This window comes from Hesperophylax consimilis, chromosome 13 (genome assembly GCF_061612785.1).
Source record: "Hesperophylax consimilis isolate HC1 chromosome 13, BYU_Hcon_1.0, whole genome shotgun sequence".
Classification (NCBI taxonomy): domain Eukaryota; kingdom Metazoa; phylum Arthropoda; class Insecta; order Trichoptera; family Limnephilidae; genus Hesperophylax; species Hesperophylax consimilis.
Window position 1 is genome coordinate 1,499,823 of NC_142848.1, and position 12,617 is coordinate 1,512,439.

A 12,617-nucleotide genomic window follows, 5' to 3' on the forward strand; every position below is an offset into this window, starting at 1 on the left:
CCCCATTAACCCGAGCACTCCTGCAAGTCACCAAACGTTGCAAACCACTTGGTGTGACCTATCACAGAGGTGTAGGTTATCCAATAAATGGTTCCCATGACGGCGGTACCCGTATCTGTCTCCCAAATTGACAGAGCATTAATAGTTAATGAGCAAAAGAACAAATAATATATTTTACATCCCCCAAACCAATACTAAATTAATGCAGACACATAGCAGTTTTATTGGTCCTCGTACATTTAACCTTCTACCACGACAAACTCAAATGATAAATAAAATGATAAAATTAGTAAAAGAGGTAAAATTATGGCTGAATGACGCAGATATTGAAACGTTTTTTCTATAAATGTTATCTATCCTTCTACAACTTACTTGCTGTAACATTCTAAACTGTATTATTTAACGTTTTCTCTTTACTTTTTATAATAACTAAAAAAAAACTTTTTCACTTATTCTACTTATGTATTTTATACTTTAGGTACTTTAAGTAATTGTAGTAATTGTTTTTATATTACCCACACTCAGCACTGCCTTTGTGGGTTTCATTTCTTGTTTATACTATTTGTTATTATATATTATGTTATTATTTGGTATTTTGTATTATATATTTGTAAAGAAATGAGAATAAACTAAGTAAAAAAAAAAAAATAGAACATTAACTTTATGCTTTTCAAAATGTCGATCCTCAATACATTACCGAACTCTTCAAGTAACCTAGGTATCTTTTAATACTTACCTATATATTAACTTATACGTTCCCGAAATATGTTATCTAGAAGTCAAAGTTGCTATTATTTCTTAAGATCTAAAAATAATTTGATTATTTCAGCTCATAAATAATGTCTTGCTGTCCCTTCAGACACACATCACAATTTTTTTTTCTCACTAGGCCTTTTTTATTACTAATATTTTTTAATCTTCCTTCAGACTCCACTTACACATCAATCTAAGGCAAGTTCGCTTCGCTGAAAACGCCTCGGTGACTCACCCAAATGAATAAAAGAAATAATATTTGTGTCACATAAAATGATATCGGAGGGGATGATTTGGAAACAATTTCTCCGTATTCTTTTAACCTTTCCTAGGAAAGAGGCGAGACGTGAAATATCGAGCGGAAGAAGCGTTCCGTTGATTCGATTCGCGCCAATTTAATAAATCCCCATCGGGTTAGAGGTAATACACCCAGTCATTGACGAAATCAATTTCAATTCTACTTTTATTAATGGAATCTCTCACGAAGAGAACGAATAAACTAGGAAAAAGATATATATTTTATCCTGTCTATCTTGTTATGCTTTGTCGCTCGTCATTTTTTTGTAAAGCGTGTTACACTTTTGCTGCCAATATACGTAGTCAAAACATAATTTAAAGGTTGCGTGAATCATTATTATTTTAAGACACTTCTAAAATAATTTTTAGTTACGAGTTGGCACTCCGGTACGTGCTTTAGCTCTAAACCTCATTACTGGGGGTTCAGTATTTGAAAAAAATGAGGAAAAATATTTGAAAGTCATATTTTTACAAACAAATAAATTAAGAAAATGGTTACACGGGGTGTCATTTTGGGTTTAGTTCTGTAAGCGCGTTATTGTGGTTATTATAATTTGACAGCTCGTAACGCTCAAGTGAACTCTGGCGGAGTAAAGTTTTAATATCCAACACGGCTACCATCTTGACCGGATCCGAAACACACAAAAAAATTCACATATATACGAAATACAAAACGCTTGAGTTAAAACAGGCGACGCCCAGGAAAATATAACCAATGTCGTAGAATGAGATTAATTCACTATTAACATTTTTTAAATTAATTATTCGTTAATTCCACAAAGAAGACACTGATAAAAAGAATGACCTATATCATATGTTGTGATGCTGAGAGGTCTTTTTCAGGAGTGGAAGAAGTGAACCTGCATTTTGATGAAACCCAATATGTAGGCAGGTGAAACATAAAAGACGATAGGTCATTCCATATAGCCGTGCTGTTAAGCATAAGGATTGTGTCGCGAAAAAGTTCCACTCTAATGTGTAAAATGTCAATCCTTTACAACTGTCAGACGCCAAAGCCGCGAAGGGATCAATAATTGAATAATGCCAGTTTTTCAGAACATATATAAATGAAATTTTTGTAGAACAAACACATCACTCTTCCCGCATCTTATATTCATCAAAAGATTAAGAACCAATTAGGTATTTGTTTTAATTACTTTTCTTTGACGGCCTTCTATAATATTCAATGAAACAAGTTTAAAATGGGTGCTTAATATTCCATTCAATTCAGCTTCCTCCTTAACGCTAAACAATCAAAAGTCCAACTTATATTGGTACGTATTGGTAACTATTTGAGCTGCTGTCTCTCATAATATCTAGAAGAAAGTCTTTGTTAAGTCTTCAAACCAAACTTTGAAAATCTGTTTTGAAAAGTCAATCAAAGTTTCCGAACACAACCCCATGTCCAAAATCTTTACGAAGCAAACTGCTGGGAAATGGGGATTTTCTCACTTTATCGAGAAACCTTGGACTTTTCGTACTTGTCCCAAAAACCAGGCTTTACGTATTTTATTCTGAATCACGTACAGATGAGGATTGATTTCTGGGTTCGGCCACAAACAAACTCTCAAGTCACCAGTTCGCCCTTTCTCTTTACTAAAAATACATGTTCATCAGTGAGCAAAGTGTTATTAAGGAAATATATCACATTGATCGATGTAAGCACGGTTAATAAGATTATCCTGATAAACTCGACTGTATCACAAATAGCATGACGTATCGTTTTGTGAACGTGGTTTTCAGCTTCTCCAAAACATCGTATAATCAACGGGGTTTTTCATACTTAAACTCAATTACCTACCTACACGCTAAACTTCGCTTAGATGAACGAAAAAAATATGTTGAGGTATTAAATTATTTTTGGGGTGTTGTGCCGTTTTGCGCTTCCTCATTATTTAGCCCACGTTTGGGACAAGGTGTAACCACAAATAAATAAATTCTTTTGAAAGTGAAAATTTCAAATCGTGTCATTCGGGGAACGTTTAAATTGTTTCATTTAGGAATAAACACTAGAAATTTAAACTGTTAAATTTTAAAAGTTGGCTCTAAATCGGATTTTTCGCTGAAAATAAATTTAGTAATATCAATTTATATCCGTGTTTTCCCTTTACATATTTCGCCATAGTATCCTAGAGTAGAAAATACTCTCAGTATCACCTTGGTGTAAGACAACCATTCAAAATTAAAACGTTGCTTGAAATGTCTTAATCCGTCTTTGATGAACAGATTACCTTCTTATTGTTTTTTCGGGGAAGAATTGCATATCAAGTGTTAGAAACGATGGATTTGGAGCCCCAAGTTATGAACCGGTGTTAGGAACGGAGCCACGATAGATGTCAGTGTAATGAGCCGGCTGAACAGCTTCCGGGGTAGAATCAAGGGACTCATATTATCTAAGGTAGGGTTGGCAAATTATACCTTTGCACGGGGAACATTCAACAATTTAAGACTCCACTCTCTCGTCAAATGAAACACCTAAATGGGAATGATTAATGAGTGTATTTACAGGTTAACAAGCCCACACATAGTATAACACAAAAGGGCACACAATATACATCCTAAATTAATAAGAGTGATTGAATTGAACAAATCTTTCCCTCATATTGGTTTCGTCTGGCAGACGTTTGTAACAGGTTTTTAAATAGACACATAATAGGGCAAAGGTTTTGTGCACGCTTACATGAGATGTCCTAGGAACGCAGGAGTTGCTAGGCCAGCGAGGTATTACTTTCAGACATTGTAGAGTGGAAACAAAGGTAGTAATCGTCTACACGCGCAAAACTTGCGCGTGCTAGGCTGGGACGATGATGAGGGGCCCGAGCCGAGCGCGCAGCGTTCAAGGCTGAGGGTGGGATCGAAGTGAAGATGGCTGACGGTCCCAAAACCGTTGGGCTTTTGCGTTGGTGCGCAGTATGAATGCCCGCCGTTCTGCGTCGCCTAGTTTTGCGTTAAATTTAGTTTCGCGGGGATTTTAAAATGTGTTTGAGAGATCTATTACGTAACACACGAGCTTTTCATCCAGAATAATAATCATGAAATGAACTTCCTGAATGTTAAAATTCAACCCCGTAAGATATTTTATGTCAGGAACAGAAAATTTAATATTTGCTCACCAAGAAATAGCAACACTGACGTGCATTTGATTGGTCAAGAATTTCGGAGAGAGGACATATGAGATGTTCAGTTGTGCAATGGAGGGCCTTCAACAGCTTTTTTTGGGTTTTAAACTTCATAAGGGTCGGTTGGTGTCCGGACACTCTGTGTCTTTGAATTTTAAATACAAATCATGATAATTTAACTTTACTTCGAAAAGTGTACCTTAAAATAGAATCAAAGTTACACAAGAAGAAATCAATACAGTTGTTTGCGGCGTTCCTTTTCCTGGCTGTTGTAGAACAATGAGAAGGGTAAAGTTCATAAGTTTAATTTTGTAACAAATTTTGGTTTATGATTTAAGATTTTCACGGCCAAAAGTATTTTTGTTATTTGTTTTTGGGGTATTATGCCGTGTTGCGCTAACTCCTTCTTTAGCCAACGTTTCGGACAGCATTGCAGTGTCCATCATCAGGGCAGATGTGTTATTTGAGGTTGTGTTAAAATGTGAGCTTATGTATGAGGTTGTGATACCGTGTTGCCAGCTCCAACCCTCTGAGCTAATATTAACGTATCATTTTATTTTTTTATTTGAAGTGGTTTTCTTCGTTTAGCTCTGGTGTAGCCGTCAATTACCGGATACCAAGAACTATTAAGCTTAGCTCCATCGTCTCTATTAATGTTTACGGGATTTTTATGAATTTCAATGGCCTCCGTAATCAGCCGTGCTCTATAAGTTTTCGGTCTCCCCAGGATTTCAGGAACAAATCCAAAGTAATGCCCGGTGTCAATCAAATGCTCGGCAATTGCCGATTTGTCAGGGTGGCCGAGTTTACAAGCTCGAAACGTTGGCTAAAGAAGGAGTTAGCGCAACACGGCATAATACCCCAAAAACAAATAACAAAAAAAATAAATTGGTTTATTCAAAAATCCGCTATAACTGAAAGAAAAAACCGATTTAAATTCTGTAAATTAACTTCCAAATTCATCCACAAAGACATTAAAGCTTTTTCTAGAAGTGAAAAGTAATTCGCTACAATATAGGTCTCCAAAGGGAGCATTTTTATAGAAAAAGAAATCGTTTTATTTATAAATATCCCTGTTTTTATGTATCTCCATTTCCCATCTTCTAAGGAGCGGTGTTTTTCCAAGTCGGCAATAAACAAACTGAAAACACGAATAATAAATCCTGACAGAGCTAGTAATGGGTAATTTTAGTATTTGATTATCAGTTCATGATTACAAAGAGCAAAACGGTTCGAGACTGTTTTTATACGTAAAACTTCCTGTATGTAAAATGGTCGTAACGACAATGCGACTGTCCGTCGTTAGAAAAAGTCAACCACATAAGGTATCTAAGCATAGAAATCGATAAAAATCTTAAATGGATAAAACATATGAACTGTATATTGGAGGAGACCCCATCACTTTCCCAACGGCGTTATAAGGAAACATATGGTTTCCTCCTTCACCGCACACGTCAAGACTCTAATTTGTTTTAATTAACAAAGCTACATTTTAAACGACTCTAGACCCTCCAATGTACCTCATACGGAGTTAGCAAGCATTATACAAGTACTTACAAAGTTTATTTTTTGTTTTTGTGTTTAATTCGTAGAACTCCGTTCAATTTCTTTTTCAAATTTATTTAAAATCAAATTTGATGGTAAAATTATCAAGTTCTGAAAGTATTTTAAGGTTTTTGTTTTTGTTACAGCTGTTTTGGATTTCAAGGCCATTTTCAAACTTTGGTTTTAACCACGTTTAGACGACTTATTTATATGATTCTATTTTACTCCCTCCCAATTTTAAATGATTTATTACCGTTAAAATCGATTTACTAATAAAATAATTGTGATAATAAATTTCATATAGTGTGGAGGTATTTTGATGTCATTCTCCACATTGATTAATTTGAATAAGTCGTCTAAACGTGGTTTAAACCAGAGTTTGAAAGTGGCTTTGAAAGCGGAAACAGCTGAAACAATAACAAAATCCAAAAAATACTTGCAGAACTTTATAATTATATTATTAAATTTGATTTCAATTAATTTAAAAAAAATCTTAGATAGTTTAATATTAATTTTACAGACACCGCTATCTTAAACTAGAAGTTAACGAGAGTAAATAAAAAAACACAAAAAAAGAGATCTAAAATCAAATATATTTAAGTATACAAGGTTATTTGCATCATTGCGTACACAAGACAGTTAAACCTCTTTCCCGGGTAGTCCCGGAGAATGAACTCGGTAGTCAGCAATACCGCAATCAAGACCCGGTTTCCACGCCCCTTAGCAGGCTTCCAGATTGGCCCTCAATGAACTATAGTGGGAAAGAGGGGGAAGATGACCAAAGACCCTGAGGAAAGAGTGAGCATCAGTTCACCAGAGGCAGGGTGGAAGAGCACCGAATCCGCTTGGTCTATCCCAGGCCAGTTCATGGCTATCAGTTCAGGCGGATTGTGAGACAGCTTCTTCGGGGGATTCATCACCTGGGTAAATGCAGGGACGGGTCTATCCCACCCTCTTGATGGGATGATGAATGATACAGAATATTTTGGAGTTTAATTCCTGCCTAACTAAAAGAAAACAAAGTTAATAAAGCCTTGATCAATCTAGAATCGGTTGTGGTAAGCTCTCGAACTAAATACAAAATAAATAATAGCTTAACAAAAATAAGGCAGTCAAGGTTGTGCAATTCATCAGTTGTTCATCAACATACTGGAGAGTGTACCTTTAAAAAACAAAAAAAATATATATTTATAAATTTTGCATCGCATTGCAGACAGTGAGTGTAATGTGGTTATATAACGATAAGCTAGAAAAATAATAGAAAAAGAAAGAATAGACTGTATTAAGTTGTATAACAGTGATGCAAGTAGAAAGTGCATAGCAAGGCGGAAAAAGTGTGAGAAATCAGGAATAACCATTAACAGCAAGCATTAGTAATAATTTTAACAATTCAAAGCATAGACATTAAGTAAACAAGTAATAGAAGAGATTCTGGGAAGACAGGAGCAATACGCGCAGCTCCTGAAAGAAATATGAGTTTATTCTAAAACGGGGATTCTGAGCACAGGCCATCTCATTACCCAGGACTTTTCCAGGCACTCGAAGTTTTCCTTATTCGATAAAAGTTCAGCATTCCACGCTTTTCTTGTTATTTCACGCAAACCATTATATATTTCCTGTCTTACATCCTTCATTACCTCGCAGTGACTATATATAAAATGTACAACTAACAAATTAACTTTTAAAAACAATCAGAAATGTTCTTAATAAAGAGAACTCATTAGAATCTACATGGCCATATTTCGATCATTATTAGAAAATTGAATAAATGGATGGGGAAGTGAAAATAAAGCCACTTAAAATTCCCTAATTATAACGCAAAAAGACATATTGAAAATATTATACAAAGTACCTATCAGAAATTGCTCTGACCTTTTTTTTAATAATCTAAACATCATGTCAGTTAAGCAACTCTACACTAAAACCATACTTATTTACACTAACAAAAATAATACACTTGATCTACTAACGAACATACATAAGAAAATCACTCAATCCTTCAATCAAAAATACATCCAACAAGCAAAAACGAAGAAAAAATTTGGAGAGAGAAATTTAATTTACTACGATATAAAACTTACAACAAATTACCGCTCTCTTACAAAAAACTAACCAATGTCAATATATTCAAAGCATTCATAAAAAATGGATCTGAGGAAACAGGAAGACACGAAATTGAAAGAATATTGCAACCAAATACAGACTGTCAGTCAAGTCAAGTCAGACATAAGTGATATAAGTATAATTAAAGTAATCTACATTAGCTTAAAATTAACATTGTAAACTGTTATGTTTTGAGAAAAACAAAAAAATGTAGCACACAGTCTACCTAGTGAAATAGATTATATTAATAAAATAAAATAAAACATTGAAAATGTCTTCCTCAGCACGAAAAATCCCAGTGGGGCAATATTATTAAATAAAATTATCTCAATACAAATCATACTAAATAAATAATAATAAATCTATATATCGAAATAAAAAGTTCGCCCCTATAATTAAGAAATCTATTTGGATGTGATATTAATTAATTGATCGTCCAATGCAGACAACCACAAACCATTTAACACTTTTTGTTTTAATCATCCGCTTTTTACGTATATCGCCACACTAGTCGAAGGTAAACGCTCGTTATGTATTTACACAGAGAATCTGTAGGTTTACACCTTGTTTTATGTATTCGAAAGAATGTAGATGATCCTTTATCGCCGGTACGATTTTCCGATTGGGCGGTCAAGCGGGGGATATTTGGGGATGTTTTAAAAGCCACAGCACGCCCCCTGTTCTGTGAAGTAAGTCCGGCGTCCGGAACAAACCCCTTTCAGAAAAAGGTTTCGCATTGATTGGTGATTCAAATTTGTGTAGTAAAACGGTGAACGTTAAATTAACGTCCTTTGATATTTGAAAAGGGTATTTACTTTACAGGTAACCTAATAATAGGTTTTACATAGACCCGTTATTACGCAGGCGTAATAATTGGAGCACGTCGCTAATAGTGCCATGGTTTTCGTCTTCCTTGGTGACTGTTCACAAGCTTTAGAATTATTAATATTTAATTATTAATTATTATTAGACTTACTGCGTTGTGCTGGAATCGAACATGTAAACTCAAACTCAAATTCAATTGCGTAGGGCGTAGGCCAATAGTCGGCGGTATTGGGAAGCACTTCAGCGTCTCTTGCAAATACCAATTTCACGAATAGATCGGCAATCTGATAATACCAAAGTGGCAAACGTGTATAAAAAGTAGAGAAGCTCAGTAGGTTGAGTATTTTAATTCAATTTGTTGATGCTTTGTTGTTTGCCTTGAATCAAAAAGATATGATAGTTGAAACGTTGAAACCCAATCCTTTTCTAAAGGTGAGGTGGTTGTCAACAACATCTTTGATTTTCAATATTAAATCTTTTTTCAAGGCTTCAAGCGATGTTTTCCTTACACATGTATGGATTTAATAATAATATCCATTACAGAATCATTTAAATAATGAGGATGGAAGATATAAGATCATGTTTGGAGATTAGTGATTTCATTGCCAACGCTAATTGGGGATAAGTTTAATTCGTCGTTGAAATATGTAAATACAGAGAATTTCGATATACCTACTGTTGTTATTAGTAGTTTATTAGCGCAAAATCACGGTATACTATGATTGTAGGATTTGTGAAATTAAAGTATTTATAAAAAATATATTTGCCTCAGGATCATTGACTCTATGAATAATTTATAACATCTGTCCAATGGCATAGTAATAATACACGTTATAGATTTATACCAATCAAACAAAAACGTAACACTGCTTATGAACATGATAGCCATTCATAAAATATGTATGTACGAATTATATAATTATATGAACGGCCCGCTAAAGTGTGTTCACTAGACCTAGTTCACTGACACACGCGCATTGTGTCCGTAAAATATCTTCACTTTATTAATTCATATAAGCATCTGTCAAACATTCAAAGAAAATATTCATCGCTCGTCTTATATAATTTATGTACTTATTAACAGTTCTAAGTTTGAAAATTAAAATTTTATTAAACTTGAATAATTTTGCACATTACGTCACCCATTGACAGCTGAAATCAGTAAATTTAATAATTTTACATCCTTGAAAATAATTCGTTATGTGCTGTTATTTTAATGCAAATGATCACGAGAATACATCAATAGAACTTTCACAGAACTTGAAAATTATTTTTTAAATATGATGAATTGTTCAAATTCTGTGAAACAAATCGTCCTTAATCTATTTCATTTAGAGATCACGACGAGTGTGTGTATGTAATTCCACGAATAATTAAGAGATTGTGAAGAGCGTATTTGCGACATATATTCTCTCAGTTTCACCCTGATGAAAGACTCCCATTCAGAATCGAAACGTTGCTTGAAATGATTGTAGTCTTGTTTAGTGACCGGACCTGACTGGCCAGGTACTTCAGATCCATCCTCATGCCCAACTTCATCCCTTCCCACTTACGTCAGATTCACAACATACCGCAATCATTTTTTTAAATTCCATAGTCCCATTGGCTTTTGTGTGGCATTCATAATTTTAGAAACAAACTTAAATAATGTTGGTATTTTGCAGGTTCTTCGGGAAACCACATTTACGGCAGTTCCTCTTCGGGGCAGACCCTGGATTTGGGTCAGCATGACATGGAGGAACCAGAAAGCCATGGCATCCCGCTAGACCGAGGACCCTTCTTCGACATGACAGCGTCCAAAAACGTCACTGCCCTGGTGGGCAAAACAGCGCAACTGAACTGCAGGGTCAGAAATCTGGGTAACAGAACGGTAAGTAATTTTCTACACTTTGTTTTGCTGATTTATTAAGAATTTCTTCAAATAATTGGTTATCCGGTTAGCAACGGGATTGTAGGCCTTTAACGAATGAATTCATTGGTTTCCTGATAAACTATTTGTCAAATATTATAGGTAGGTTAAAACATAACATTGTAGGTAGGTTAAAATATTAAATTATAGGTAGGTAATCTACAGGTTTATCTGAATCATTCGCACAATGAGTTTCAATTTCGAAACTCACACTTTTGAATTCAAAGCAAATTTGAGTTCATTGAATCAGAGTTACGAAGGACAGACAAATAACCGAATTGAGTGCATTTGATAAGTTCATTGTTTATTTAATGCTTGAGTTTAGCGGAAAACCGTTAAAGTGATGCTTGACAATTCGAAGAAACTTGGTGCGTATTTTTTTCGTATTCTCAAGAACCAATTTAATCAGTGACAGCTTAATTATACGCTCTAGGACATTCCGCTCGATATTGAAGAGGTTTCCCTCTATTTTTTCATTATTTTCATCGTCCCAGGGAGAGAATTAATATATTTTTTCAGAACCTGCTTATATTTAAGTAAAGTAAAACGGTTGGCAGGTATAAATGTTTTTTGAAAAATTTCCGGAAAACAAAAATATAAGTATTATGTTAACGAAAGATCGTAAACATCTCTTACTAATTCAAGTTGAGAACACACCGGACCCACAAACACAATGCACGCAATCCATTATGATATCTCAACAACTTCATGCTTCAGAAACACACCGGGCTTCCCATGTATGAAAGTATGGAAGAAATATGTCGTTTGTGGAAGACCTTCCGACGAGTTGATTTGACCTTAAAGGCTATCTTTGTTTTGCTCATATGTTGCTCGTTTTGTTGTTAAAATAGAAGATAAAAAAACAATAGATTTGATAAGACGTTACATAGTGATTCTATCGTCGAATGGAATCATATCAGTAAATTTGGATTTAATATTAAGAAATGCTCCATTACGTGTTACACCAAGGCAAACAATACAATTTACTATACTACAAAAGTCTTATTCATCTCTTCAGCACATTGATATTTTGAGAGATTTGGAAATCGCATTTGATAAGTACCTGACAATTCACGTCCACATAGAAACGATATGCAACGAAGCTTTAAGAATGCTAGGATTTGTGCTAAGCAACTCCAGACATTTTTGCAGCTCGGCCATGATTCGTGTGCTATACTATAGTTTAGTACGTAGCATTTTGCAAAGTGGTTCTGTAATATAGGGACCGATGGATTTAACTAACTCTCAAATCATAGAGAAAGTACAAAGAAGTTTCTAATTTAATGTAATTAATACGTCTTCTCAGTAATTTTGAATTCTTTGTGACCCAAATTCCTTTTGTACTCTACTTAAAAAAACCGCCATACAGCATCCCTTTCGTGCAGAGATCTTAGCTGCTTGACTCAGGGCCGAGAGATCGCTGGTTTTAAACCCGGCTTGCGCAAATAAATTTTTACTTCCTCTCCCCACTTCCTCCAGCTTCACAACAAATCCCAAATTAGATATAATAGTACCACAGACTTCGGTCATTGGGTACGGTCATACCTTGAATTAATGTTAATTAAAACTAACTACGAATGTATTTCGATAAAAACTAGAGAGAAACTAAAAATGCATACTAATGTTCACAGGCAAATAGACTAGGGTGGGCCGTTGATGTTTTTAACTGTATTTGAATGCGCAATTATGAGACGCCTGACGAATCCGAACATGAAAAAAGCTTTCACGGCCCATCTTAATTGAATGCAGGCCTCTAACCATAATATATATCTCCATTATAGAAGTGAGTAAAGAACAAAGTTTTTAATTGAAATCTCTCTTTGAAACTAATTTCATGCACTTAACTCTAAGCAGCCTACAAATGTTCAACTATGTATATATATTTAAAAAATTAAGACATTTATTTCTGCGAACTGTATTTTGACAAAGGATATTTTTCCATTATAACATGAAACCTATTTAAGAAGCTCATCGCTATAAAGTGCTCAACACTTTCTTGAGAATGGGGAACCGAAACATGAAACTGAAACTCGTGAGCGAAGCATTCTAAGTACTCAATAATACTA

At 34.7% G+C, this 12,617-nt stretch overlaps 1 protein-coding gene across 2 annotated transcripts in view; it reads left to right on the plus strand.

Moving 5' to 3' along the window:
• LOC149418279 (neurotrimin-like) overlaps positions 1-12,617 on the plus strand; it is a 183,798-nt gene that overhangs the window by 91,078 nt on the left and 80,103 nt on the right. For both annotated transcript variants that reach the window (XM_089638440.1, XM_089638441.1), the window contains exon 3: positions 10,307-10,512. In XM_089638440.1, coding sequence (XP_089494566.1) covers positions 10,307-10,512 — 206 coding nt within the window. The remainder of the gene's footprint in view (positions 1-10,306; positions 10,513-12,617) is intronic.